This window comes from Geotrypetes seraphini, chromosome 5 (assembly GCF_902459505.1).
Source record: "Geotrypetes seraphini chromosome 5, aGeoSer1.1, whole genome shotgun sequence".
Taxonomy (NCBI): domain Eukaryota; kingdom Metazoa; phylum Chordata; class Amphibia; order Gymnophiona; family Dermophiidae; genus Geotrypetes; species Geotrypetes seraphini.
Genome location: NC_047088.1, coordinates 48,267,506 through 48,295,343, shown reverse-complemented (window position 1 = coordinate 48,295,343; position 27,838 = coordinate 48,267,506). Strand labels below are relative to the sequence as shown.

General features: G+C 46.7%; 1 protein-coding gene across 3 annotated transcripts in view; it reads left to right on the top strand.

The window, feature by feature from the left end:
* PLS3 (plastin 3) overlaps positions 1-27,838 on the top strand; it is a 163,901-nt gene that overhangs the window by 90,265 nt on the left and 45,798 nt on the right. For all 3 annotated transcript variants that reach the window (XM_033945394.1, XM_033945396.1, XM_033945395.1), the window contains exons 4-5: positions 14,276-14,439; positions 24,898-25,027. In XM_033945394.1, coding sequence (XP_033801285.1) covers positions 14,276-14,439; positions 24,898-25,027 — 294 coding nt within the window. The remainder of the gene's footprint in view (positions 1-14,275; positions 14,440-24,897; positions 25,028-27,838) is intronic.

Sequence of the window (27,838 nt, the reverse complement as noted above, 5' to 3'; positions counted from 1 at the left end):
TAAAACAACCATTAAAATTAAAAATAAAACTGTAAAATAATTTTACATATGTCTAAGAACTCATTCCTGTTTTGCATTCTGTAAAATGCGCATTGCGAGCCCTCGGTTTTTACCTGCGGGTTTAAAGCGTGTTCTGTTCGATAAATGTCTATAGTCTGGCTACACAAAAATGTAATTCACTGTGTCGGTCACTTTTTTTTAAATGTCCAAGTAGTAGGGCCAGCAAAGTAAACTGCAGCCACCCCTCCATCTTTCTTTAGAGCTCGCTTGACGTGCACAAATAAACCCCACCCACTAACTACATAGTAAAGGGTGAAGAGCTAGCACATGCATAAATCGCATCAATAACCAACAAGAATACTCTGCGCATGCGTTTCAATCGCTCTTACATTGATCCGTGGGATCGCTATAGGGCGTGCATCCAATCAGATCATTTGCATGCAAAAAAGATAGTGAATCAATCGCTGTTTCAAAATCGGCCAGGAATCGGCCAACAGCGATTGAATCACTATCTTTAGTGAATCTGGGCCTTAATCCAAGAAATTAACTGGGGACCTTTCGCATGGAAATGGGTAGAACTTGATTGTGGGCCTGCTTGATATATGTATTTAACTTAGGGGAGCACCGAAAGATTGACAGGCACTATTGAAATCTGAATTGTGCAAAACTGAAACATATAGTACAACATTTCCTATACCGATGCTTAAAATGTTTCTTAAGCATGGCTATTTAGCTGCAGGAAATCTTTGGAGCTGAGACTTGTTTGCTGAAGGCACAATATAAAATCTGATGAAGAATGGCAAACTGAGTCAAACGCTTGCCATGTTGTATTTTGTAGTGGTAGTTAAAAATTTTTTTCTAAATAGGTAACAGTGTTTCCCTAAAGTCCTTATATGTAAATTGGCATTAGCCCTGTTGAAATTTTAGGAAGTGGCTCATGCCATGATTCAGGCCTTTGGCTACTTCCTAAGTGAGTTAGAATAGGATATGACAGCATGCATATAGTATCTCCAACAGAACCAAGGAAACTAACACAGGAAACTGCATATTTATTAGACTTGGCAGAACACCACCTTAGACATCACTTTCTTCTAGTGAACTAAACAGAAGTCTAGCAGGCTCTAGCTTCTAGATAACTGAAATTTAAGTTTTGAGTTGCAGGACTACCGTATATACTTGAATATATACTGTATATACCTGAATATATGTTGAGATTTTTGTGCCAAAAAAAGGGGGTCTCTGCTTATAGTCGGATCAGTGCCTACCCACCCACCCACCCACCCTCCTTGACTTGTTCCAGGCCTCTATCGGGCCTGCTGTATGACCTGGTGGGGTAGGCCAGGGCAGGAGGGATTCCTCCCGTCTCCTGTCCTAGCCAATTCTGACAATTTTTTTTAACCTCCCCCCTCCTCCTGCGTACCTTTTTGAATCTCTGATGGTCAAGCGGTGTACTGAGCAGGAACAAGCTTTCTGTGCTCCTGCTCTGCGGTCGAGCACCTCCCTGAATGGCCGCCTCGAGTACTCACAGCCCAGTGAGGTACCAGGCATGAGCAAGCTTTTGCACTCCTGCCCGGTGCTGAGCCACTTGCTGAATGGCTGCTGAGAGTTCTCAGGCAAGAGCGTGGAAAGCTAGCTCATGTGCCGGCACCTCTACTGTTGAGCACCCCCTCCCCCCCCTAACTGGCGGTCATGCATGCACAGATGTCGGCATGATGGCATCGCACGTGCATGTGACAGCACGTCAGTGTCCGCGCACTTCCGGGTGCCTTTCAGTCGTGGCCTGCTGTTTAACATACCACGGCTCCGGATGGGTTGTTTCATTATAAACTGATTTTTTTTTTTTCATGATGTTTAGTAGGAGAGATTCAGTGAGAGGCGACTTGAACATGCCAAGAATAGTGTCTGTGCCTATGCTGATACTTTAGCTTTGGGAAAACTAGAATAAATCACTTGCAGAGAGAACACGTCTGGGACTGATATAGTAAAACCTTTCCCTTTTTCTGGTCAGATTCTATTTGTTGCCTAAAAAATCATCAGCAATAAAAAAAAAGTCTGCGCTTAGCGCTATTCTATAAAAGCCGCATCTGGAGTTAAGAGCAGTTTCTACAATATGCGTGGTGCTCATCCGCGTAACTAGAATTTAGGTTCAGCCCACTTAACGCCAACTGAAACCTGCCTTAAATGCCTGCACCTAAATTATGCGTGGATCAGGTATACCAGGGGTGCCCACACTTTTTGGGCTTGCGAACTACTTTTAAAATGACCAAGTCAAAATGATCTACCAACAATAAAATTTTAAAAAACACAAAGCACACTGTACGCAGAGAAAATGTTAATTATCATTTGTATTCCAGGTTTTTTTTCAAAGAGATCAAGGCAGATGAGCTTATGCAATGTCACCTCAGTAACAACTATACAAAAATAGACAAACATATCCCCTCATTTTTACTAAACCGCGATAGCGGTTTTTAGCACAGGGAACTGCGCTGAATGCCCTGTGCTGCTCTCGATGCTCATAGGCTCCCTGCACTAAAAACTGCTATTGCGATTTAGTAAAAGGGGGCCATAGTACAAAATATAGACAGCAGATATAAATTCTCAAAACATCCACATTTTGATCACTAAATTGAAAATAAAATCATTTTTCCTATCTTTGTTGTCTGGTCGTCATTCAAATCATTTTGGTCCCAGGCTCTGGTTGTCTTTTGATAACTCGCTTGCCAGGGTTTCCTGCCCATTTGTCATTTTCTTCTTTCTCTGTGCTAACCATCCATCTTCCATCTCTGTCCTTTCTTTCCCTCCCCCGAAGTCTGGCATCTTTCCTTTTTTTTATCTCCATCCATAGATCCACCTTTTCTCAACTACCCTTTCATTCAGAATCTCTCCCTCCTTCCCCACCACCCCAGGTTCCACCATCTTTCCCTTTCTTTTCCCAACTACCCTCCTATCCAGTATCTCTATCCCCCTCCACACCATCCCTTGTGTCCAACTTCTTCCCTTTCTGTTCCTTCCCTCCCTAAATCCCATTGTCCACCATCTTTCTCTCTCCCCTGTTTTTAGACCCATTATTTCTTCCTCTCAAAATCCAGCATATGCACGTTTCTTTGAACCCCCCTTCCCTCCCTCCCTCCGTGTACTTCTACACCAGGGTCTGCACCGTCCCCCCGAAGGACTGTCCCCCCTCCCCTGAAGGCCTGAACCCCACCCCTGAAGGCCTGCCTGTCCCCCCTGAAGGCCTGCGTGTTCCTCCATGACCTCCCGCACATCCATTTACATAATTCCAGCAGGGAGCAGCCTGCAGAGAGGGTCACCAGTACTTTAGCGATCCTTGCAGGTTGCCATAGGACTCAAGAGCTGTCTTCCCTCTTCCGCGGTCCCGCCCCTCCTCTGAGTCAGAGGCAGGATCGCAGTAGATGGAAGTCAGCTCCTGAGGCCTATGGCAACCTGCAAGGATCGCTAAAGTACTGGTAATCCTCTCTGCAGGCTGCTGTCTGCTAGAATTAGGTAAAGGGATGTGCAGGAGGCCCAAGGAGAAAGCTGGACACCAAAGCACTTCCCGACTGACCCTTCTCCCTCGCCCTCTAAAGCAGGAGCGGTGGCCGGCCAGCAAAAGGCAGCGCTAACGATCCTGCTTTAGAGGGGCAAGGGGAGAGGGTCAGTCACTGAATCGGGAGGTTGATTTTTTTGTTTTGTTTTGTTTTAAATCGTATCGATTTCACCCGAAGTGAATCGATTCAAATCGGGCAGCACTATTCCCAACCTTGGCTCATACTACAACAGGCGGTGCACCGCTTCTGTCTCCTGTAGTAGGGTGCTAAGCTCCATCCCCTGCTGACCTTCTAACCCTGCCCTGCCAGCACTCTGATTGGCCGGCGTTCTTCAAGAGGCAGATTAATTGCACGCCAGTCAGGAGGGGAAAAAAAGAGAAGGGAATTATGATTGGTTGGCGTTCTCCTCGAGGTGGATTAACTGCACGCCAGTCAGGAGGGGGAAAAAAGAGAAGGGAATTATGATTGGTAGGCGTTCTCCTCGAGGTAGATTAACTGCACGCCGGTCAGGAGGGGGGAAAAAAGAGAAGGGAAACAGCATGGCTCCGCGATCGACTCAGGTTGCCTGAGCGATCAACCGGTCGATCACGATCGACGTATTGGGTACCCCTGAGGTATATTCTATAAAAGTACGCCTAACTTCTAGGAGTGTTCACAACCTGTCCATGCCTCCTTTTGAGATCCATGCAGTAGAATTTACATGTACCACTTTATAGAATACACTTAGAAAGTGTGCACATAAATTTTAATTAATGACTATTAGCGCCAATAATTGTTAATTGGCAATTATTGGCATGGATTTTTTTTAAACTACGTTGTACACGCAGATCTGCAATATGCTTATATTTGCATGCAGAACTTTAATTGCAGTATATAGATTCTGGGGATTTGTGTCTATGGGAAAAAAAGTTTAGCACATCTGGCTGTCCCTTAGTTTGAATACTATGCAGTGTATTCTGTGTAGGGCCATGAGAATCTCTTACTATAAAAACACAAAGGCTTACATTTGTGATAATGTTGGCAGACTGGGAAGACTAATCAAAAGCAGACTTTGACACGCGGTCCCTGTATGGAAACAAAAGCCTCTAATTGCTCTACTTGTAGTTCATTAAGTTAAAAGAACGCCAGATGCCGTATATTCAACTTTATCATGATTAATTTATAGCCTTCTCATTGTAATTCATAGGACAGCCAGAAGTATAAAGTACACTTCTCCCTCCATATTCACGGGGGATGCGGGCAGAACATAGCTGTGAATACTGAAAAACCGCAAATACCTTTTTGCATGTTGTTTGTGGTTTTTCAGTAAAATAGACCTGAAAAAGATAATAAACCGTGAATAACCTGACCTGCGATTTGCTCCGTACAACGCCGGGAGCAGCGATTTCCTCCATGAATCACCGGGAGCAGCAATTTCCAAAGTGAAACGCCGGATTCAGTGATGAAAATTAGGGGGCGGAGTCAGCAGCCAAAAAAATCACGAATAAGCGAATCCGCAGATACGGAGGGAGAAGTTTATTCTCTATAAATGCTAAAATGATATCTCCTTTTGGAGAGAAAAAAGAAATGTCTTCACAGCCTAGTCTTATTACTGTTTCTCTGGTTTAATTATCTTCCTGTACACCAGTTCTTTTTTTCCTGCACAAACTTTGCTGATTTTGCTTTGAAGTTATTCAGCATTTTTGCAAATAAAGATTGCAGCGGCTGCAGAGTTCCATCATTTTGCCACTTTGCATCATGCGTGCCTTTCTCCAAAGGTGACAAGAAGTAATCTAAGTGTTTGTTGTCATTCTCCTTTTGCTTTCCTCAGGTTAACAGAAATGTGTTTTCCCTGAAGAAATGAAACCCTGATGTAACAACATTTCTTTATAGGACCTCCTAGTTAGGAAGAAATGTCTTTCAAAACACTCGCAAACCGGGTTACTCATAAACCGAGGTTCCACTGTACCTTTATATTTATGGCCCTGCTATCTAATTTATGAGGGAGAATTAGCAGAGTTTTCTTTTAAAAATTCAGGGTCAACAATAAGCTTCTACTCATTATGACAGGGGTTGCTATACAAAAGATTACGAATAATTGGAAAAATTGGGATAGGATGAATTATAGCTTTTGGTGGAACTCTTCGTGTCACATATTCAAAATAGAAAGGATAATTGCCGTGCAGCAGGGAAATTTTAAGAAATTTCAGGTCATTTGGGAGCCATTAACAAGATACTGTAAAGATTGAAATTACTGCATAGAATAAATATTAATTTTTTCCCTTTTGTTCATACACGTCCAGAGTGGGGTGGGGGTGGGTGGGAATATTTCATGATTTCTTTTGCTTATGAATAATTGTTGGGTATAAGGGAGGGGGAATATTTGGTGAGAGTTAGAATTTGATGATATATTAAGTGATGTTAAAGTATAAAATGATTGTATTTTATGTTACACTTATTGTGAGTTTTAAAAATGAATAAAGATTTATTTAAAAAAAAAAAAAAATTCAGGGTCATTGGAGGCTACAGGAACAAATGTACACGCAAACTCTGAATTTACTTTAAGGCAAACTACGCATGTGGATTTCATAATGAAACTCTTGCATTTTCTGAAACTCTTCCGACATTCCCCCCCCCCCCCAGCCTGGCTCTTTTCTTGTCACAGGAAGGAGGACAACATTCTCTTGGGGATTTTATTCACGCAACAGGTTAAGGCTCCTTTTACTAAGGTGCGATAGCATTTTTAGCGCGCTCTGAAGATTAGTGTACGCTAACCATGCGCTAAATAAAAAATACCAACGCAAGCTCTGTGGAAGTGTTAACGTTTAGCGCATGCGGTATTGTAGCGCGCACTAAAACCGCTAGCGCAGCTTAGTAAAGGGAGCCCTTAGTTCCCCAAGCGAATTGTGCTGAAAACAGTCCTTTCCATGTGTATCTGTTGTCTTAATGGCTCAGAAACCTGCTGGGCCTCCCTTGTCGTCGGCGGAACTAGTAATGCCCTGGCGTACCACAGGCTTTGGCTTCTTTTAGACTTGGCTTTACTGAATCTGGAGAATTACTGAGCAGTCATATCGCCTCTTAATTAGGAGACACTGACAATACATCTAATTTTATGAAGATAAAACTGCAGCTGCGAATCTCAAGTTGGATTCTTTCCAAATGTTTGAGACGTTAATGTTCTGCTGGCTTTGTGATCAGTAGGATGATACCTTGGTTACTGGAAGTGTTAACGAAACATGTTAATTGCATTTGTGATCTGATAGGGGGGCAAAGAAGGGTTGCCCATACCTCATTTTTAAAGAAAAATTACAATGACCAGTTACAATGTGTGGTAAAGCAATTCATCTAGTAAACAGTAGCTCTGAGTGTGCTGCTTAATACTTTAAATTTGAAAGGGGAAATGAAGGTTTCCAATAGTTTTATTAATGAATAGCTTACTATATCTACTATTTCAAAAGCGCTACCAGACATACGCAGTGCTGTACTGAGTCACAAAGAAGATGGTCCCTGCTCAAAAGAGCTTACAATCTAGACAGACAAACAGGATGCTAGGGTGGGGGATACAGTTAGGGGGGATGGTTAATGTCCTGGGGAGTGGTGAGCAGTGGGGAGTAGGGTTATGGATTATATTGATTATTTCATGAAAAATATTTTAATTATACTTGAAGTGTTCCTTATACAGAACACACTGTTACCAGGCTCAGATAAACTGGTATCGGAGAAATAAAAATTGATATGTTAGGTAGTAGAACTCTGTGACAAGTTGTAGATTTCCCCAACCCTGTTGAAGACTTTGAGTGGCAGGTAATCATTTTGGAGTTTGGGGTAAAATTTGGGATCCTGACGAGGCTGTGTAGGCAACTCAATACCATCAAGGGTGCCCTACATTCAGATTAGAGAATGACACACTGACCCGTTCCTACAGCTAACCGAGGGTGACCGCAGTAAAACTGCAAGAACAGATAACATCAATATCTGTTCACCGCCGGCATGGGGACAAACCTTTTCACCACTCCGCCGAGCGGTAAATAGCTTTGTTCCCGTGGGGAACCCCACCCACCACAGCTCCCCAGTATCCTACCCTTGCGGATCTGGTGGCTCCAGCCCACCCAGCACTAGCTCGTTGGTCCAACGGCTCCAGCCGGCTTCCCTCCCTCCCTGCTACTGGCAAACACCTTGCAGAGCGAGCCAATCTCTATAAAGGGCTGCTGGACGGTGTTCACAGCCTTCTGTCTGCTGGGCTCCTCCTTATGATGCAACTTCCTTTTTTCGCAAAGAAAGGAAGTTGCATCATAAGGAGGAGCCCAGCAGAGGGAAGAGGCCATGAGCATCGTCAAGCAGGCCTGCGTTTAATGGTTCACTCTGCAAGGTTTGTGCCAGCAGCAAGGAGGGAGGGAAGCCATCTGGATCTGCTGGACCCACGAGCTAGTGCTGCCCGATTCGCTTCCTGGTCTCAATTTAAAAATTAATTGCGGCCTGTGGAGGATCACTGGTACACTTTCCCTCTACCGCGGTCCCACCCCTCCTCTGACCTAACGTACTATTTTGGTCTGGGGCGGATCGCGGCAGAGGGAAAATGCACCAGCTATCTTCCACAGGCCGCAATTAGTTTTTAAGTGAGGAAAGGAGACATGCAGTTTTAAAGCCTAAATGCTGGCACCTTCATTTAATTTCATAGAGGTAGTGGGATCATAAGAGATCTTTCATAACAGGAAACAACCCTCAATTTTTACTTGTCTGGTTTCTTTTAAAAAAAATTATACCAAGGTGCATGTGCAGCCATTAAATCACATATTGATTATTACTTAGATACTGTGCGTGTTAACGGTTAGCAGTTGTAAAATGTAAATTTCATTTTTATCCTGCTAAACAGTCCAGACCAGCAAGTTATGAGGTGAGATTAAAAAAAACAAAACAGTACTCTCCTCCTCGTCTGGAAGCAGACACATTTCTTCTGGATTAGTCATGCAGATTCCTGTATGCATTTCCACCAATCCCTCTGGTTCTGAAGACGTTAGTCAAGCTCAAACAAGTCGGCCACTATGATCCTAATAGCTCCAGGCAACCTTGGTTCTCCCTTCTACTTCAACTGGCTGTCAAGGATCCAATTCCATTACAGATCTTTCCTTTTCTGTTCACTCAGTCGAGGATCTCTCTTTTTTTTTTTTTAATCCCAATCTGTAATCTCTGCACCTAACAGCTTGGTACCTCTCAACCTGACTTCATCAGATTTTAATCTTTCTGACTTCCCTCCCTACACAACCTCGTCAGGATCCCAAACTCCAAAAGGATTACCTTCCAAAAGTAGTCACAGAATTTTATCTGAATCAATCTATTGTGCTTCCTGTTTTCTTTCCAAAGCCTCATTCTCACCCTGGAGAAACTGCTCTTCATGCAATGGACTGTAAACGTTCCTTGGCTTACTATATACAGAGAGCTAAGGCCCAGATTCACTAAAGATATCGACTCAGTCGCTGTTGGCCGATTCTCTGACTGATTTACAAACAGCGATTGATTCACTATCAAGTTTGCATGCAAATGATTTGCACGCAAACTCAGTGAGCGATTGAGACATGCGCAGAGCCCTGACTAGTGACAGGAGATGCAGCCTGCTGTCAAGGCTTCTACTGGGTCTTTTATTTATTTATTTTTTTTCTAAATGGCACAGATATTTTGTGTATATTACACACGCAAAATATCTGCCCAATGAAAAAAAGCCCCCCTCCCTCTCTGAATCCCCCCAAAATGGCAGGAGATATGCCCACTCCCTCCTGTCAACAGTCCCTCCCTCCGGGGGGGCCACGCGAATATGGCAAGAGGGATGCCTACTCCCTCCTACCATCGGGCCCTCCCCCCCACACTGAACTGATATTATTTGACCAATCAGGAACTTCCTTATGCTCCTCCTTAAGGAAGTCCCTGATTGGCTCAGACACCTCAGGCATGATGCACCGGGGAGGGGCCTAAGCCCGTATTACTGACAGAGGCCGGCGGAGAAGCAGAAGGGAATGACCACCCCTCCAGCTCTGGACTTAAAGGTATCGTGGGTGTGGTCAATGGCGGGGGGTGCAACAGCAGGAGGGAGTGGGTATCCCTCCTACCATATCAGTTTGGCGCGGGGGGTGGGGACGATGGCAGGAGGGAGTGGGCATCACTCCTGTCATATTCGTGTGGGGGTAGGCATCAAGGGGAGCGTGTGGTGTCACTGCAATTGTCAGAGAAGGTCATTGGGGAGGGCCATGGTGGGGGATTTTTTTATTTTTAATGGGTATAACGCACACAAAATATCTGTGCCATTAAAAGTAAAAAACGGCAGACTTGTCGGTAACACAGTTACTGACAGGTCTACAGCAGTCGGGTTTTTAGGATCGTAAAACCTGATGGAAAATAGCCAAGCAATGTAAGTGAATCAATCGCTTGGCTATTTTGCATGGGGTTTTACTAATTTGCATGGCTGGATCGGAAAATGGGCAATCGAGGTGGGCCGTTTTGTGACTCGGGTCGGTTAGCAGCGATCGTTTCTAAACCCGTGAAAACAGGTTTAGCGACGATTGCTGACTTTAGTGAATCGGGGCCACACAGGTCTTCACCTCAACTGTTCATCTCTTTTGATCTTAACAGGCTGGGTCTGCCTGTAACCAAACAAACTATTTCCACATGGTTAGTGACCTGCATTTCCTTTTGCTATGCTCAGGCTGGACTTCAGCTCGAGGGTCGTATTACAGCACACAAGGTCTGAGCTATGGCAGCATCAGTGGCTTTATGCTCCACTCTCATTTAAGATATTTGCTACTTGGTCCTCAATTCACACATTTACATCTCACTATTGTCTAGACCGGTGGTTCCCAACCCTGTCCTGGAGGACCACCAGCCAGTCAGGTTTTCAGGATAGCCCTAATGAATATGCATGGGGCAGATTTGCATGCCTATCACCGTCATTATATGCAAATCTCTCTCATGCATATTCATTAGGGTTATCCCAAAAACCCGACTGGCTGGCGGTCCTCCAGGACAGGGTTGAGAACCACTGATCTAGACTCCTATTCCAGAGGAGATGGTCATTTCGGCCAAGCAGTTTTACAGAATTTATTTTCTTCCTAATGACCAACTCTCCCACCATACTGTTCAGTAAGCTAGGGAGTCCCACCTGTGAGAATATGCTGCCTGCTTGTCCAAGGATAAAGCACAGTTACTTACTGTGAACAGGTGTTATCCAGGACAGCAGGCAGATATTTTCACATTCCTCCCACCTCCCCTGGTTGACTTCTTAGCTTGCTTAACGGAACTGAGGAACCACGAGCCGATGGGCAGGAAGGCTTGTGCGATGCAGGCAGTCTCAAACCTTCTTAAGAAATTTAAAATGACGGTGCACATTTAGCACTGTCCGTACCTGGCTCATGTGGATGACGTCACCCACATGTGAGAATATCTGCTTGCTGCCCCTGGATAACACCTGTTATGGCAGGGGTGTCAAAGTCCCTCCTCGAGGGCCACAATCCAGTCGGGTTTTCAGGATTCCCCCAATGAATATGCATGAGATCTATTAGCATACAATGAAAGCAGTGCATGCAAATAGATCTCATGCATATTCATTGGGGAAATCCTGAAAACCGACTGGATTGCGGCCCTTGAGGAGGGACTTTGACACCCCTGCGTTACGGTATGTAATTGTGCTTTTATCTGCTGTCATTTACTGTGAATGTGGAGGGATAGCACTTAATGCAAGAGGAAAACAAGGCAGTTTATACTAATTACCCCAACTTCTGAACTAGCTTAAAGAGCAATTTAACTTTTATAAATTTATATTCCGTTACTGCAGTTCATTGTGATCCTAGGCAAGTCACTTAACCTTCATTGCCCCAGGAACTTAGATTGTGAGCCCGCTAGGGACAGTGAAAGTACCTGCAAACGTCTTTGGTTGTACCTCAGAAAGGTAGTATATTAAATCCATGACCCCCCCTCTAACGTTAGAAGCTAATATGATAGGGAGCAGTGCTTTTCAACCCAGTCCTCAGGAACCACCTGGCTAATCGGGTTTTCAGGATACCCACAATGAATACGCATGAGAGATTTGCATGCAGTGAAGGAAGTGCATGCTAATACATCTCATGCATATTCATTGAGGATATCCTGAAAACCCACCTGGTCAGGTGGTCCCTCAGGACTGGGTTGAAAACCACTGCTCTAAGAAGCCATGAGAGAGGCAAGTTCTGCACATCTGAATATGAGCACCAGGGGGCGCTCTAGTGATTTAAAATCTCTCTTCATGATTCGGGGGTGGATTGGGTAGGAGATCTTGTTCACTCACATAACTGAAAAGTGTTTCTCAGGAGTTTGATTTTTCTTCTTAACACAGGTAGAAGCCTGCATTCTGAGGGAAAATTTAGCTTTACAGCCCCAGGGTATCCATTTCCAGTTTCAGCTGAAAGCCCAAAGGACCAGGAGGGAAACTGCCAGGTCACAAATATTTTCACTTCGGTTGATAGGGTGCTGCTAAGAAGTTTGGGATCAAACCAAGTGTTTGCCCTTAAAAGGGAATGTATCTGTTTCACAATATCTGGTTTTGAAGCTATGTGAAGTTCAAGTCTGGACTAAGGTTAGGTCAGCCTTGGAGTGGTTTTTATTTTCAAGATTTTTTTTGTGTACTAAATATTTAAAACATGAAAGCTAGTAAATCATTAATCTGACCATGAACTATTAAGCTGCTGACATGCTTCTTTGTGTCATTATTAGTGCTCTGTGCTGTTGGAATAGTTCTTTTATATTATGATGGCACTTATCCACATTTATAAAGCTATTTTGAGCAGTCTTTAATTTTGTTTCTCATGACCTTCACAGAAGTACAGCACAATATGAGATCTGATATAGAAATCACAGACCTGTTAAAATCAAAAGAAATCTGACTTTGCTCGAATGAGGGCACGTCTCAGTTAGTACCAATCGGAGCTAGATATTATGTTCAAGAAGAAAATGGGCTTCCTTGCCTTGAACCAGGTCTCTTCTGCCCAGGGTGACACTCAGTTCATGTGTTGTCTCTATCAATTGCAGCCGATTGAATGGCCTTTCCAGTTGCATGTTTTGAAGATATGAGTTGTCAACTTTGTGGCTCCAAACCTGAGAGTAAAGTACTGTAGAGCAGTGTTTCTCAACTTCTTCAAGCCAAGCACCCCCTAAGCCTAGCAAATACCAACTGAGTACCCCGCCCAAGCTCCACCCCAGACTCACGGACTGCTGCTGGGGGAGGAGAGTAACAGGGTCAGCTTCGGCGGTGTAGGGTGATGCAGACAGCCAGGGAGGGATCCCCGGCAGCAGCTTCAGCAGGGAGTGGGCGGGGAGGGATCACCGGCGACCAGGCCGTGTACTCCCAACAAGTGGCCCGCGTACCCCCAAGGGTGCACATACCAGATGTTGATCAAACAGAGCTGACCCAGTAGGAGAGCTAAAATGCAAGCCTAAACAAGGACTGTTTCTTCTCCATTGGTCTTTTCTGCCTCTTCTGTCGTTCTCGGTGTTCATTTTCCTGTTGGGGGGGGGTGTGAACATAAGAATAGCCTGACTGGGTCAGACCAGTGGTCCATCAAGCCCAGTAGCCCGTTCTCACGGTGGCCAATCCAGGTCCCTAGTGGGTTTTATTGCTCTTATTGTATACTATTGTCATTTGAAGAAGGTCAATATATTAAATAAATGTTAACCCTAACCATTTGTACAGAATTTCATCCATTCACAAGAGGGTGAGAAATGAACAATGTAAAACTCCCTCCTGCTCCCCTCCCCACCCCCATGCACCTATAGGTGACCAGTTGGGAGCAACATAGTCTTAGCTGAGTCTCAGCATATCCTGTCTGGTAGGGTTCCTTGTCTGTTCCAGATGTCGGATATCTGTCCCCGGACTTCCTGGATAGATTATTTTATTTACTTGTTTGTTGGGATGGCCTGATCATTATTATTTTTTTTTTTTGGGGGGGGTATGTAAGACATTAAGCCAATGCAATGTACAACAGTTCCAGTTTAACATAAAATTTACAATTTTGATAAGTGTGAGAATAGAAAAACATGACTTAAGTATAGTCGGTGGAAATGGCAGTGAGATCTTAGATCCTCTTAGACTGCAGACTGTTTCTTGTGGGGTTTTGTTTGTTTGTTTTTTAATTTTATTTTTTAGTAGGGCTACAGGCACAAAATCAGTAGTAGCACACCACCCATTCCACTGATCACCAACAGAACATTTTCTCCCCCCAGTAGTAGTAGTTGTTACTCCTTCCTCCTCCCTCTCAACCCTTCATCGACAGCTGTGTGTAACTTCTTGGTCAGGGTAAAAATGCACAAGCATGGAGCAGGAGGATCAAGAACAAGAGCAGCATGTATGCGCTTGTCTTTTCTAGAGGAAACTTTAATGTACTAATGGTGTAGCCGCCCCAATGTGTGGGAGGATGAGCAGGGATCTAGTACCTCCTCCCACCCAAGCTTGAACTTGAGCATCCTTCTAAAATTGTAGCACCAGATTTCATGGCTGGCAGGGAGGCTTCAGCCACCGATGCTGGCATTTCTGCACATGCTCAGTTTATGTATTTGAACTGAGCATGTGCCGATGTGCTGCCATTGAATGTTGGATCACTGAAAAATATGACTACGTGATCATTAATTTGCGATGCACATGAAGAATGTTATGCTTCTTTCTCTTCACCTTGATGTTTGTTCATCTTTTCTTAAAACTATATGGCCTTTATTTCTTCTCCCCCTCTCTAAAGATCTTGACAACAATGGATTCATTTCAGACTACGAACTTCATGACCTCTTTAATGAAGCCAATTTGCGGTTACCCAGGTACAAAGTGAGAGAGATTATTCAGCGTCTAATGACTGATGGAGACAAGAACAAAGATGGAAAAATAGGCTTTGATGAATTTGTTTATGTAAGTATTTATGAATTTGAACACCAATTTCATGTGCCTTTTTATAAACATTTTTTGGAAGTCTTAAGAGCCATTTATTTCCTGTGTTTTTAGGTACCTACAGCCTTATTCAGTCAAGGAGTTTTTCTCATGTTATGACCATGGCAGAAATCCTTACTGAATAGGCTCCCTCTCAGTACTGACATTCCCAGAATTATCTACTCTATCAGGTTAAATAGTAAGTTGGTTTTGATTTGTAGTTTGCTTTGGCTTGCATGTCCAGTGCACTTTGGGTTCTAGTTACAACTGCATGTTTCAGCATACCGTTGAAGCTTGTTTATTCACAGCAAAACACATGAGGGTGTTGGGTTTTGTTTTGTTTTTCTTAAAGATAAAATTTCATTACCTGTCATACTCAGTTCTTCCCTTTAATTAGGTTCACAAGTGCTGGTGGAATAGCAAAGTAGTATTTCATTTAACCCATTTGGAGGTAGCTAGAAGCCTGCCTCATGCTTTCCAAAAGAAATTAATGTAGGTGCTTTTTAGTTCTTGGTTATCAATTTCGGAAAGATCTTAAAACTTATCTATTTAAACAATACAATATTTAATCGATTTCAAAACTATCATGATAAGCCAGGGGTCTCAAAGTCTCTCCTTGAGGGCCACAATCCAGTCGGGTTTTCAGGATTTCCCCAATGAATATACATGCGAACAGTGTGCATGCACTGCTTTCAATGCATATTCATTGGGGAAATCCTGAAAACCTGACTGGATTGCGGCCCTCAAGGAGGGACTTTGAGTTATCCCAGGACAAGCAGGCATGATATTCTCACATGTGGGTGACGTCATCTACGGAGCCCCGGCGCGGACAGCTTTTCAAGCAAACTTGATTGAAGTTTCAAGTTTGCACACTGCACCACGCATGTGCGTGCCTTCTCGCCCACTAGAGGGCGCATCCCACCTCGTGGTCCTCAGTTCAAATTTTTCCGCGGAGCAAGAAAGCCCTGTGGATCTGAGCTCCAGTGTTTTTGCCTTCTAGCTGCCGCGTTTAGTTTGTTTTTCCCTTCGAATTAGTTCGCGGTGCTGTTTTCCTTTCGTTTCTTTTCAAAAAAAAAAAAAAAAAAAAAGTCTTTCGTTTTTCGTCGGGTTCCGGGGGCTCCCGGAAGCCGTGGCCGCGGGACGTCGGTACGTTCCCGGCCTTCTTCTTTTTCTTCGTGGATGTCCCGTCCTGTTACGGGATTCAAAAAGTGCAGCCGGTGTGAGAGGTTGCTTTCCATCACTGACCCTCACCGGTGGTGCATTGTCTGTCTTGGGCCCGAACATCCGACAGACTCGTGTGATCGCTGTGCTACCTTCCAAAACAGGGCCCTCCGTCGCCGTAAGGCAAGAATGGCCGAATTGTTCGCCGTCGACGCGCCGCCTAAGGCCTCGACGTCGGCCTCGGCTTCGGCCCCGGCCTTGACCTCGGCCTCGGCGTCCTCGGGGGCCTCGGCCTCTCCTCGGCCCTCTTCCTCGAAGGCGTCGTCAGTGAAGCAAGCTTCGGGTAAGTCCTCTGTTCCATCCCCTTCAGCAAAGAAGCCATCCTCGAGTCAGGCCAAGGCGGGTGGGTCGACCCCGGCCCCGCATCGGACCTCGACTCCGCACACCCCGAGGGAATACTCGAGACCGAGGTCGCCCTCCAGGGAGTGTGCCCCGGACTCGGAACTCCCCACCTTCGTGGGGATTCCGGCCTTCCAGGATCTCCTCCGAGCTCTGATCTCATCGGAGCTGTCGGGAGCCCTGGAAGTGTTGCAGCGTGCTGCGGTTCCGGCGGCCTCGACCTCGGCCTGGACGCCTTCGGTCTCGGAGGCCCCGGCCTCGGCTCCCTCGGGAGCCCCGGCCTCGGCGACCTCGGTCTCGGGTACTGGGACCCCGTTCACCTCGGTCTCGGCCCCGCCCCGGACCTCGACCTCGGGGGAACCCCCTGAGCGGAGTGTAAGGCCCAAAGAAAAGTTGCGCAGAGTGCGCCGTCTTTCCTCCTCTTCCTCCGGGTCTTCCAGACACGCCTCGCCCTCGACGCGACCTCGGACGGGGCGTCGATCGAGGAAATCTAAGTGGCCCCGAGGCTCGCCTCGGCGCGACCGTTCCTCGTCGTTCGGGGGCGAGGCGTTGCAGGTGTCGGAGTTGCGCCTCGACAACCCGAGGCTCCTCCGCTCACCCCATGGGAAGTCTTCCCGGGCCGCCTCGCCGAGGAAACGGGAGAGTGTCCCACGAACCCCGGGGTCCTCACCCAAGGGTTCTGCGAGGAGGATAACTTCCCCTTCCCCCTCGAGGGCCCTCGAGAGGGGATCCTGGGATTCGGGATCGGTTAGGGATCCTCATTATTCCCATGAGGCCTCCCCCCTCTCCTCGGTGGGGCGGTCGAGAACCCCCTCTCCCCAGGCTAGGCCGTCCTCATTTTCATCCTTCGTTCAGGACATGGCCCAAGCCCTGGGGATTGACCTGATGGTAGGCTCTCGGTATTCCAAAGAATTTTTGGAGGAACAGGACCTCCCCATTCTTCCTAGGGAGGTGCCTAGACTCCCTCTCAACAGTGTCCTTCTGCAAACCTGGCTGAAGAACTTGTCAAACCCTCTTACAGTCACGTCTGTGCCTTCAAAAATGGAATCGAAGTATAGGACGATTCCCCCTAAAGGGTTCGATAAGGCGCAGCTCTCACACCAGTCTCTTCTGGTGGAGTCTGCTCTTAAAAAATCACAGCCCTCACGGGTTTCTGCGGCGGTTCCACCAGGCAGGGAGGGGCGGACCCTGGACAAGTTTGGCCGTCGCCTCTATTCAAATTCCCTGATGGCCACCAGGGTTCTAAATTACGCCTTCACCTTTTCCTCCTTTTTGCGTGGTATGGTGAAGGACCTTCCTCAATATCGAAACTCGTTACCGGACTCCCAAAGAGCAGGATTCGACAAGTTTATGTCCAACCTGTCTCAATTGCGGTTGTACCTATTCCATGCAGTGTACGACGCCTTTGAGCTGGTTTCGAGGGTGTCGGCCCTCGCGGTGGCCATGCGCCGCTTGGCCTGGCTTCGCACCCTTGACATGGACCCAAACCTGCAGGAACGCCTGGCAGACTTGCCTTGTGTGGGGTCCGAGTTATTCGACGAGTCATTGGATGCGGCGACCAAGCGCTTGTCGGAACAGGAGCGCTCTCTAGCATCCCTGGTCCGCCCCAAACCTAGGCCCCCGCCGCAGAAACCCTTTCGGCCTCCGCCGCGCCGATACCCTCAGAAGTCGACCCCGGCTTTCTCGAGACCGCCTCCGAGACGTCCGTCTCAGCGAGGCAGAGGGGGACAACCCCAAGCCCCGGCGCAGGGCCCTTCTAAGCCAGCGCCTTCCTTTTGACGGGCTGAGCGGACGGGGCGGGTTCCCCTCCGCACTTTCTCAGGAACCCCTTCCTATCGGGGGCCGTCTTCGGTTCTTCCGGGAGGCATGGACCGGGATTACCTCAGACGCTTGGGTGCTCCGGATCGTCTCCGAGGGCTACTCGCTCAACTTTGTGTCCTCGCCGCCGGACAGTCCCCCAAGTTTAGTCCCCTGCAACCGTTCGCAGCTACCGACCCTTATAACCGAAGCCAAAGCCCTCTTGAAGCTTCGGGCGGTCGAGCCGGTCCCCAAGGACCAGTGGGGTACGGGGTTTTACTCCCGCTACTTTTTGGTCCCAAAAAAGACCGGGGACCTGCGCCCCATACTGGACCTCAGGAAGCTCAACAAATTCCTGGCCCGGGAGAAGTTTCGAATGCTATCTCTCCCGGTTTTGTACCCCCTCTTGGGGGAAGGGGACTGGATGTGCTCCCTCGACCTGAAGGAAGCATACACCCATGTTCCGGTGCACCCCGCCTGTCGAAGATTCTTACGATTCCAGGTGGGGGACCTCCACCTCCAGTACAGGGTACTGCCCTTCGGCCTGGCCGCGTCCCCACGAGTATTCACGAAGTGCATGGTGGTGGTTGCAGCAGCCCTCAGGTCACGTGGACTCCATGTGTTCCCTTACCTGGACGATTGGCTCATCAAAGCCCCGACCAGGGAGGGGGTTATCTCAGCGACCCGACAGTCTATTGCCTTCCTGCAAACTCTCGGGTTCGAGATAAACTTTCCAAAGTCTCAGTTGAGACCGTCGCAGTCTCTTCAATTCATAGGTGCGGTGCTGGACACGGTGCGCCTACGCTCCTACCTGCCGACCCAACGGGTGGAAACCTTGGTACGGATGAGCCGCCAGGTCTCCCAACTATCGAGGGTGTCGGCCAAGCGCATGATGATGCTGCTGGGCCACATGGCCTCGACGGTACATGTCACGCCGTTTGCGAGGCTACACCTGAGGATCCCTCAGTGGACCCTCGCGTCCCAGTGGCGCCAGGAGTGCGACCCGGTGTCTCGCCTCATTTCGGTAACTCCGCCCTTGCGGAAATCGCTGCGTTGGTGGACAGACTCTTCAAATCTGTCCATGGGGCTATTGTTTCGCACTCCGCCTTTTCGCAAGGTCCTGACCACGGACTCCTCGGAGTACGCGTGGGGAGCCCATCTCGACGGTCTTCGCACGCAGGGCCTGTGGTCGTCAGAAGACCGTCAGTGTCATATCAACGTGCTAGAGCTGCGAGCCATCTTCCTAGCACTCCGAGCCTTCGTTCACATATTGCAGGACCAGGTGGTCCTCGTCCGCACGGACAATCAGGTGGCAATGTATTATGTGAACAAGCAGGGAGGAACAGGGTCATGGCCCCTCTGCTCCGAAGCTCTTCGCCTCTGGGAGTGGGCGGCCTCCCGGAACATCTTCCTCCGGGCGGTCTACATCCAAGGAGAACGGAATTGCCTGGCGGACAAACTGAGTCGACTTCTGCAACCGCACGAGTGGACTCTACACTCAGCAGTTCTACGCGAGGTCTTCGCTCGCTGGGGAACGCCACAGGTGGATCTGTTTGCCTCTCCGGAGACACACAAACTACCACTATATTGTTCTCGGATGTACTCGCAGGACCGTCTGGAAGCGGATGCCTTCCTACTCGACTGGGAAGGGAGGTTCCTGTATGCATTCCCTCCGTTCCCTCTGATCATGCGAACGTTGGTACACCTAAAATCGTCCACGGCCACGATGATTCTCATAGCACCTCGGTGGCCGCGTCAGCACTGGTTCTCCCTGCTGCTCCAGCTCAGTGCCAGAGAGCCTCTTCCCCTGCCTGTCTCTCCTTCTCTGCTGTCTCAGAGTCAAGGATCCATGTTACATCCCAATCTGCAGTCATTGCACCTGACAGCCTGGTTTCTTGTTCCCTGACTCCTCCGGACCTGTCTCAATCGGTGAAGGAGGTGTTGGAAGCCTCCCGCAAGATCTCGACGAGGCTTTGCTATGCGCAGAAATGGACCAGGTTTTCCACCTGGTGCTCATCTTTTCACCTGGATCCGGTATCAGTTCCGGTATCCTCGGTTTTAGAATATTTGTTTCATTTGTCGCGCTCCGGCTTGAAAACCACTTCGGTGCGGGTTCATCTCAGTGCGATTTCTGCTTTCCACCAACCTCTGGAGGGACGCCCTCTGTCACTCCATCCCTTGGTGACACGCTTCATGAAAGGGTTACTCAGGGTTTGTCCCCCTCTTAAGCCTCCGTCTGTCGTGTGGAATTTGAATGTGGTTCTGGCTCAACTGATGAAACCCCCGTTTGAGCCACTCAACAAGTCCCTCTTGAAATTTCTGACTTGGAAGGCGGTGTTTCTAATTGCCCTCACCTCCGCCAGGCGGATCGGGGAGTTGCAAGCCTTGGTTGCGGACCCCCCTTTCACTGTCTTTCATCACGACAAGGTGGTTCTCCGCACCCATCCTAAGTTTTTACCTAAAGTTGTTTCTGACTTCCACCTCAATCAGTCCATTGTCCTTCCTGTGTTCTTCCCGAAGCCCCACTCCCATCCTGGCGAGACGGCGCTTCACACGCTTGACTGTAAGAGGGCGTTGGCATTTTATCTTCAACGCACCAGGCCTCATCGGAAGGTTCCTCAATTGTTTTTGTCCTTCGATCCCAATCGATTAGGGCATCCAGTTTCCAAGCGCACTCTGTCTAACTGGTTGGCCGCTTGCATTTCCTTTTGCTACGCTCAGGCTGGCCTTCCTCCCCCGGGTCGAGTCACGGGGCACAAGGTCCGAGCGATGGCAGCTTCGATAGCTTTCCTCCGATCCACTCCGATGGAGGACATATGTAAGGCTGCCACTTGGTCTTCGGTTCATACATTCACCTCTCATTACTGTCTGGACACTTTATCCAGGAGTGACGGCCGGTTTGGCCAGTCAGTTTTGCAAAATCTGTTTTCCTAAATTGCCATCCTCCCACCTGCCCTTTTTTGGTTAGCTTGGAGGTCACCCACATGTGAGAATATCATGCCTGCTTGTCCTGGGATAAAGCACAGTTACTTACCGTAACAGGTGTTATCCAGGGACAGCAGGCATATATTCTCACAACCCGCCCGCCTCCCCGGGGATGGCTTCCTTGCTAGTTATGGAACTGAGGACCACGAGGTGGGATGCGCCCTCTAGTGGGCGAGAAGGCACGCACATGCGTGGTGCAGTGTGCAAACTTGAAACTTCAATCAAGTTTGCTTGAAAAGCTGTCCGCGCCGGGGCTCCGTAGATGACGTCACCCACATGTGAGAATATATGCCTGCTGTCCCTGGATAACACCTGTTACGGTAAGTAACTGTGCTATCCCTGCAATAAGCAGATTTTTAAAATTATTTTTATGGAATAATGTTTATAGTTTCTTATCTATTTTAGTATAAATAATTTGTATTGTGCATATCTTACTTTGAATAAGTTAGGGTCGTATTTTGTTAGTCAGTATCTTTTATTGAATTGTGTTACTTTCTTTTATAAGATATTGTTATTTGGATCTGTATTTTAATTACTTGTTGTAATTACTATTGTGTAAACCGCCAAGAACTGATGGTTTGGCGGTATATAAAAATAAACTTATTATTATTGGTTAAAAGCATCTGTGTGTTAAAACATGGAATACTTAATCAGCAGTGAAGAATGTTGCAGATGAATCTTCATAAATCCTAAAGGTATATAAACAATATAAACCTAAAGGTTTAAAGGTATATTAATAATATAAACCATTTTTGTCCATAGCTTCATTTGTTTCATCACCAATTCGAATGACATTTCATCCTAAACCTTTAGAGCTCCCAAGTTATCCAGTTCCAAGGGCAAGACTTTGGCCAGCTCTGGTTTTAAACTTACATTCCAAAGACGTTTGAGATTTGTAGTCCCTGATTCCAGTGAAATCAATGCTCCAGGTACCATAGTGCATCAGGATGAGGTTGTCGGAAATCAGGGACTGGCCTAGAATCTTTCTCCTAGAACACAGATGTCAAAGTCGGTCCTCGAGGGCCAGAATCCAGTCGGGTTTTCAGGATTTCCCCAATGAATCTGCATGAGATCTATTTGCATGCACTGCTTTCAATGCATATTCATTGGGGAAATCCAGAAAACCCGACTGGATTCCGGCCCTCGAGGAGGGACTTTGACACCCCTGTCCTAGAACCAGAGAGCTTGGAAATCCAGCTTTAATTCATCACACAGCATCTGAGTTGGGGGTGGACAGCCACAATCCTCGAGGGCCACAACCTTGCCAGGTTTTCAGGATGTCCACAATGAATATGCATGAGATTGATTTGTTTGTACGGCTTCTGTTGTATTCAAATAGATCTCATGTATATTCATTGTGGCAATCTTAAAAACCTGGTTGGATTGTAGCCATCGGTCTGTGGTTGCTCGCCTCTGCTCTTAGTAATAAATACACATGTACTGGAGGAATATGTATTGTACCAAGTTTGTTAGAATTATTTTATTTTAGTGTTCTTCCCACTGGGCCCTGCTGGAAAATAGGAAACCTTTCATGTTGATTTAGGGAACTCGTGGTTAGCTAGAAGACTGAAATACTTCTCTAAGGAGGAGGATTTACAGTAAAACGTCTCTCTTGTTTTGAGTAATTTACTGCTTTATCTTTGTGAGTATAGACTTTGCTAATAAGTGTAGTTTACTTGAGCAGAGAACTCTACTTCATTCTGGATAAAGTCAATGGTTTTGGATATTTAAAATGGCTGCAAAGAACAGTTTTCCTTGGTTCCAGCTGCAGTTGAGCTAATCAGAAAATCTCTGAGAAGATCCTCCAATTTTTATAGCTTCTTAAAAGGCTGCCAACAGTTACAGCTATAATGTTCATTCTGTTACCTCACACGGGAAACCTAAAGCAGTTTATCTTAAAAAGATATACGGTGCTCTATTGATGTAATTTGACAGAATTAAACAGTAACTAATAGTTCTATCAATCTGAATTTCATTTAACATAAACTAGGTGAACAAGCCAAACATGTTTTGAAAATATATTTTTTTCTCTATCTTACTGGAAGTGTTTTTTATTGCTTAGAGCAGTGATGCATGAACTGAAAAAGCTAAAAAAATTTATGACTAGAAAACTGCTTTTTTAAAAAAATATGAACTTGAGCAAAGCTTCTCACTTCATGTACCTTAAGTTAATCTAAATGGAATTGGGTTAGAATATCTCAATCTCTGGTTTAGAAGTTTAACTAATTTATAGACTTCAAAACTGATTAAAGCCATTCTATGCAGTTTACAGCAAACATACACACACAATTAGAGTAGCCCGAGAGCTTGCCTCGACGGGCGTATTGTAACACGGGGCTGGGAGGCCCCTGTGTCGCCCGCGAGGCAAGTTGGGGGGAGGGACAGTTTGTAGGGGAGCGATAAGGCAGTTGCAGGGAGGGAGTGGTTCGCGCCAAAAGGCGTGTATAGGATTGGGGCTAGCAGGATGATTGACGGCGTGGGGGAGTTAATATAACTGGGACCTTGGAGGACTCGTTTTTCTAGTTATTTCCCCCACCCGCCCGCTCTTGTTTGGATGGATATGGTAGCTCGGGAGTGCGGGTCTCCGGAGCTACTGGGTGCTGGGGCTCATCCGGCGATGAGCGGTGGGCCGGCTGGGAGCCGTGCCTTGGGGTCAGGTGACCCGGGTTAAAGGAGCATGAAGTCATGCCACCCCTCAGGCTCTTGCTGTTGGTGGGGGGGGGGTTGGGGGGCAATAAGTTGATGTTTACTCTGAGTAGCTCAGGAGGAGCTTGCTGATGTTGTTCAATTGAGGTTCAATGGGTTAATGATGTTAATATATGCAAAGTTAATTTATTTCCTATTGTGATTAATAAAGAGCTACGGCTATGTTCCATAATACTGTGTGTTGTTTTTATTAGTTGGTTGGGTCAGGAGATAGGGTGGTGTGTGCATGGGTGGCAGCAGGGACTATCCCGATCCGCTGTTACTGAAACACAGGACTCAAGAAAATATTTAGCAACAAAAAATAAACACATCTGTTTACAATCATTTCACACAGAATAAAGAAAGAAAAAGCAGCCCAACATCTATAAATTTTTTGGTGTCTGTTTTAGCCCCCCGAGGTGGCTTCATGTATGTTTCCAAAAGTTTATGTCTAAAGCTTAGTAGAATCCAGGTTTCCATGAAAGAAACAAGGAGGTCATTTTATAATTAAGAATGCTTGTTAATTCAGTTCAGGGATGGACAATTTTCATAACCGACTATCTAAAGATTCTCTGGTACAAATAAACTCTTCCATGTCATAAGATGATGATAAGTAAGTTATTACTTTCTTAGTATATATCAGTGTCCCAAAAATGTTTTTTTTTGCTCTGACACACTAACGGAGCAAATACTTTTCTGTGGCACACTCGCAACCCCGCTCCGTTCCGCCCCACACAAATCTCGTCTTACTTTCCCTGAACTCGGGGCCATGTCTGGAGGGCCTCCGAGCATGCACGGATGTCAACGCGATGACATTGCACGCATGTGCCCACGACGTCTGTGCACGCTTGGAGGCCCTCCAGACATGGCCCTGAGCTCAGGGAAAACGAGATGAGGTTCGTGTGGGGGGAGGAGAGCCGCCGACGCCAGAAGTAACACTCGGTATAGGTCATGTGTCCTTCAATCCCTGGCAGCACACAGTTTGTGACTCACTGGAATATATCAAACTGAGCACGGCTATGTGCACTTTAACTTGTATACAGTGGTAAGTTGATAACACAGCTGCTTGTGAGTTTGTTCACAATCTTTACATTGCATGCACACATGCCTTTCTGCTTCTTCACGTGTGTTCTCAGTTATGTGCAGCGTAATGGAATAGATGCATTTTAAGCACCCTGTAAAACTTCAGCTCATGGATTAGAACTTTTTCTGGTTATTTGCATTTATTCTAATATTAGAAGAAAAAAATGGCAATTTTTTGCAATGATATGATTTAGTGTGGGGCTGTGAAATTATTTTTCAATGGGCAGACCATCTAATGCTTCAAGCTATTAAAAAAAAAATCTTCCAAGCACTGTACTGCACTATTCTTAAAACGCAACTTGTTAAATGTGTTTTGCCCTCAAACTGCAGATCTTTCAAGAACTGAAGAGCAGCGACATCGCAAAGACGTTCCGAAAAGCAATAAATCGAAAGGAAGGGATTTGTGCCATTGGTGGAACATCGGAGCTGTCCAGCGAAGGGACACAGCACTCTTATTCGGGTACTGTCTTAGATCATGTGCCCGGTCTTGCTGATAAGACAAAGGGGAAGCTGGCACATGGCGCTGGTGGGAGATGAAGTCTGATATTTATACTATATGATAGTGAGTTTGACAGCTGTTAGAAAGCTGTCCAGTGGCTTCATGCCAGCCTTTTTAAAAGAATGGTTTTACAGCTCATTTTAGAAGTCATGTTGGCAGCCCTTGGCAACAAAGCAACAACTGTTAGGCTAGCAGCTACAGAGTGTTTCGGGAAAGGGCTCATTTCCATATGAAGTATCCCATTAAGCTTCAGCGGCTTTATCTAAAAAATGCTGGCAGTGTTCTCATTTAAATTAAGAAAAAGCTTAGTGGGTTGAGTCTACGCGAATGTATCATCAAGATCTCAAAATGCCATATAAATATACAGCCAGTTGCTTTATAAGGATTCTACTAATATTTGGGCAGTTGACTGGTTTCTTGTATTAGTTCACTGCTGAACAGATACAGCACTGGAAGTATGCTCTGTCAACTTATTTATTGGGATTAATTAAGCATCTTTATGAAGGGATTCATTCAAGGCAGTGTCCAGCTGGTACAGTTTAACATAAAGCTTAGCGTTGTTAACCGCATCCTCTATAATAAAATCCTAAGCGCGCATGCGCACTTAGGATGGCGTGTTTCCTGACAGTGTGCCGTGTTCCTCCTTGTTGAATTCCATTTTCGAACACGGAGGCAGGAAACACGCCGGCGACTGTCCCCTCTCGCCCTCACTCACTGCCAGAGAAACCTCCATAGGCGTCGGAACGGGGGGGAGGCACAGGCCCGCCGCATTTAACTTCAAGGAAAAGTGTTGCCCCGTGCTGCCGCTGGCTTCTCTCCACTGTGGCCCGCCCTCTGACAACTTCCTGTTTCCGCTAGGGCTGGCCGCAGTGGACCACGAGGCGGTTGTTGGGAAGCGAGCAGGTGCTGGCGGCGGTCGCGTGCACTGATTTGATGCTCGGGGGAGGGAAGATGGGAGACCGGCCTTAACGGCCAACCAGCCCCAGCTCAACCGCTGCAGCCAGAAGGATGAGAATTACCAGGGCTACCTGAGGCGGGCGTGAGCGAGGTATGCCAGATTCTGGCCAGTAAGCCATGAGCCAGCGGGGCCGGGTGCGAGCTACAGGCAGACAGTGTGCTGGGAGCCCAGGCAGCGGCTACAGCTCGGGGAAGGGTGAATCCATTTCTCTCTACTTAAACTTGCCTGTCCCTCTCTCTCCCCCCCCCCCCCCGTGCAGCAACTGCGCGGCACAGTGCTTTTCTTTGAAGTTAAACACGGCGGGAGGTAGGAGGGGGAGGAGTAGATGCTGGCAGGGGTGCGTTACAGAGTGAGCGAAGTGGGGGGAAGGAAGAAATGGATGTGGAGGAGGCAAGATGGGGAGGAGGACAGAAGGGGGAGGGAGAGATATGGACATGAAGTTCGTGCCGGTGGGCCAGAAGGGGTGCTGCTGGACAGGGGGAGCAGGGAAGAGGTGCTACTGGATAGGGGGAAGTAAAATAAAGGGAGAAGGGGTGCTGCTGGACGGGGGGGAGGTAAAAGGAAGTTGAGATGGGCATCTGCTGGACAGGGGGAGCAGTAAAGGGGTGCTGCTGGACAGGGAAGACATAAAACGAAGGGAGAAGAGCTGCTGCTGGACAGGGGGAGCAGGTAAGGGGTGCTGCTGGACACAGGGGAGGTAAAAGAAAGAGAGAAGGGCTACTGCTGGACAGGGGGAGCAGGCAAGGGGTGGTGGTGGACAACCGATGAAAGAGAGAAACAGAAAGAAAGACAGACAGAAAACGGCCAAGGAGAGAGAAAGAGAAAGAAAGACAGACACACACACATATCTATTCTAGCACCCGTTAATGTAACGGGCTTAAAGCCTAGTAACATTAATAAAATGATCAAATATAATAATGAGTATAAATCAGTGAGAGAAACTTGAAAATGCTAAATTGAAATCTAGTAATAGGATTAACATGAAACAGTATCAAAACATTAAACAATACTGTGTGGTGCAGTTGTTTAGAATTATAGCTTCAGCACCCTGAGGTTGTGGGTTCAAATTCCATGCTGTTCCTTGTGACTCTAGGCAAGTCACTTAAGCCCCCATTGCCCCAGGTACCTTATATAGAGTGTGAGCCCACCAGGGCAGATTGGGAAATATGCTTGAGAGCTTGAATGTGGATCACTTACGCTATAAGTGGTATATAAATAAATTCAATCAATCAGTCGTATAACAGAAATATAATAAATGTCAGAGTGAAAAGCATAATTGTTTGGAAGAACATTCAAATAACAGATTTATTTTATTTTAAGATTTATAACCCGCAACAGCCTACTTTATTCTGATACAATTTTGCGTAACCAATGAAATGCTTAGTAGGCACCCATTACAACATTCAATAACATAGATAGGATGATTTTGCTGTTTCATTATAATTAAATATCATACTATGTAGCTGAGGGGCCAAGATGAGTAGTACAAAGTCAATTAGGATAAAGAAATGGGTGGCTAAACTGAATTCAAATTATATATGTACACTTCTCCCTCGTCATTCGTGGGGGATACGGGCAGAGCTGGATCGCGAATGGCGAAAAACCGCAATTATCCGGCTCTGACCCACCCCCGTAGTCTCGAGAGACTACGGGAACTCACAGCAGCCATTTCCTCATGGCGATCTGCACGGGGCAGGAGCGTAGGAAGATCGCTCCTGCCCCGAAAGCCCTCTAGACCACCAGGTAAGGCCGGGAAGGCGGCAGGGAGGAAAAAAATATGGGTTATTTTAAAATTAAGACTGCTTTTTTTATTT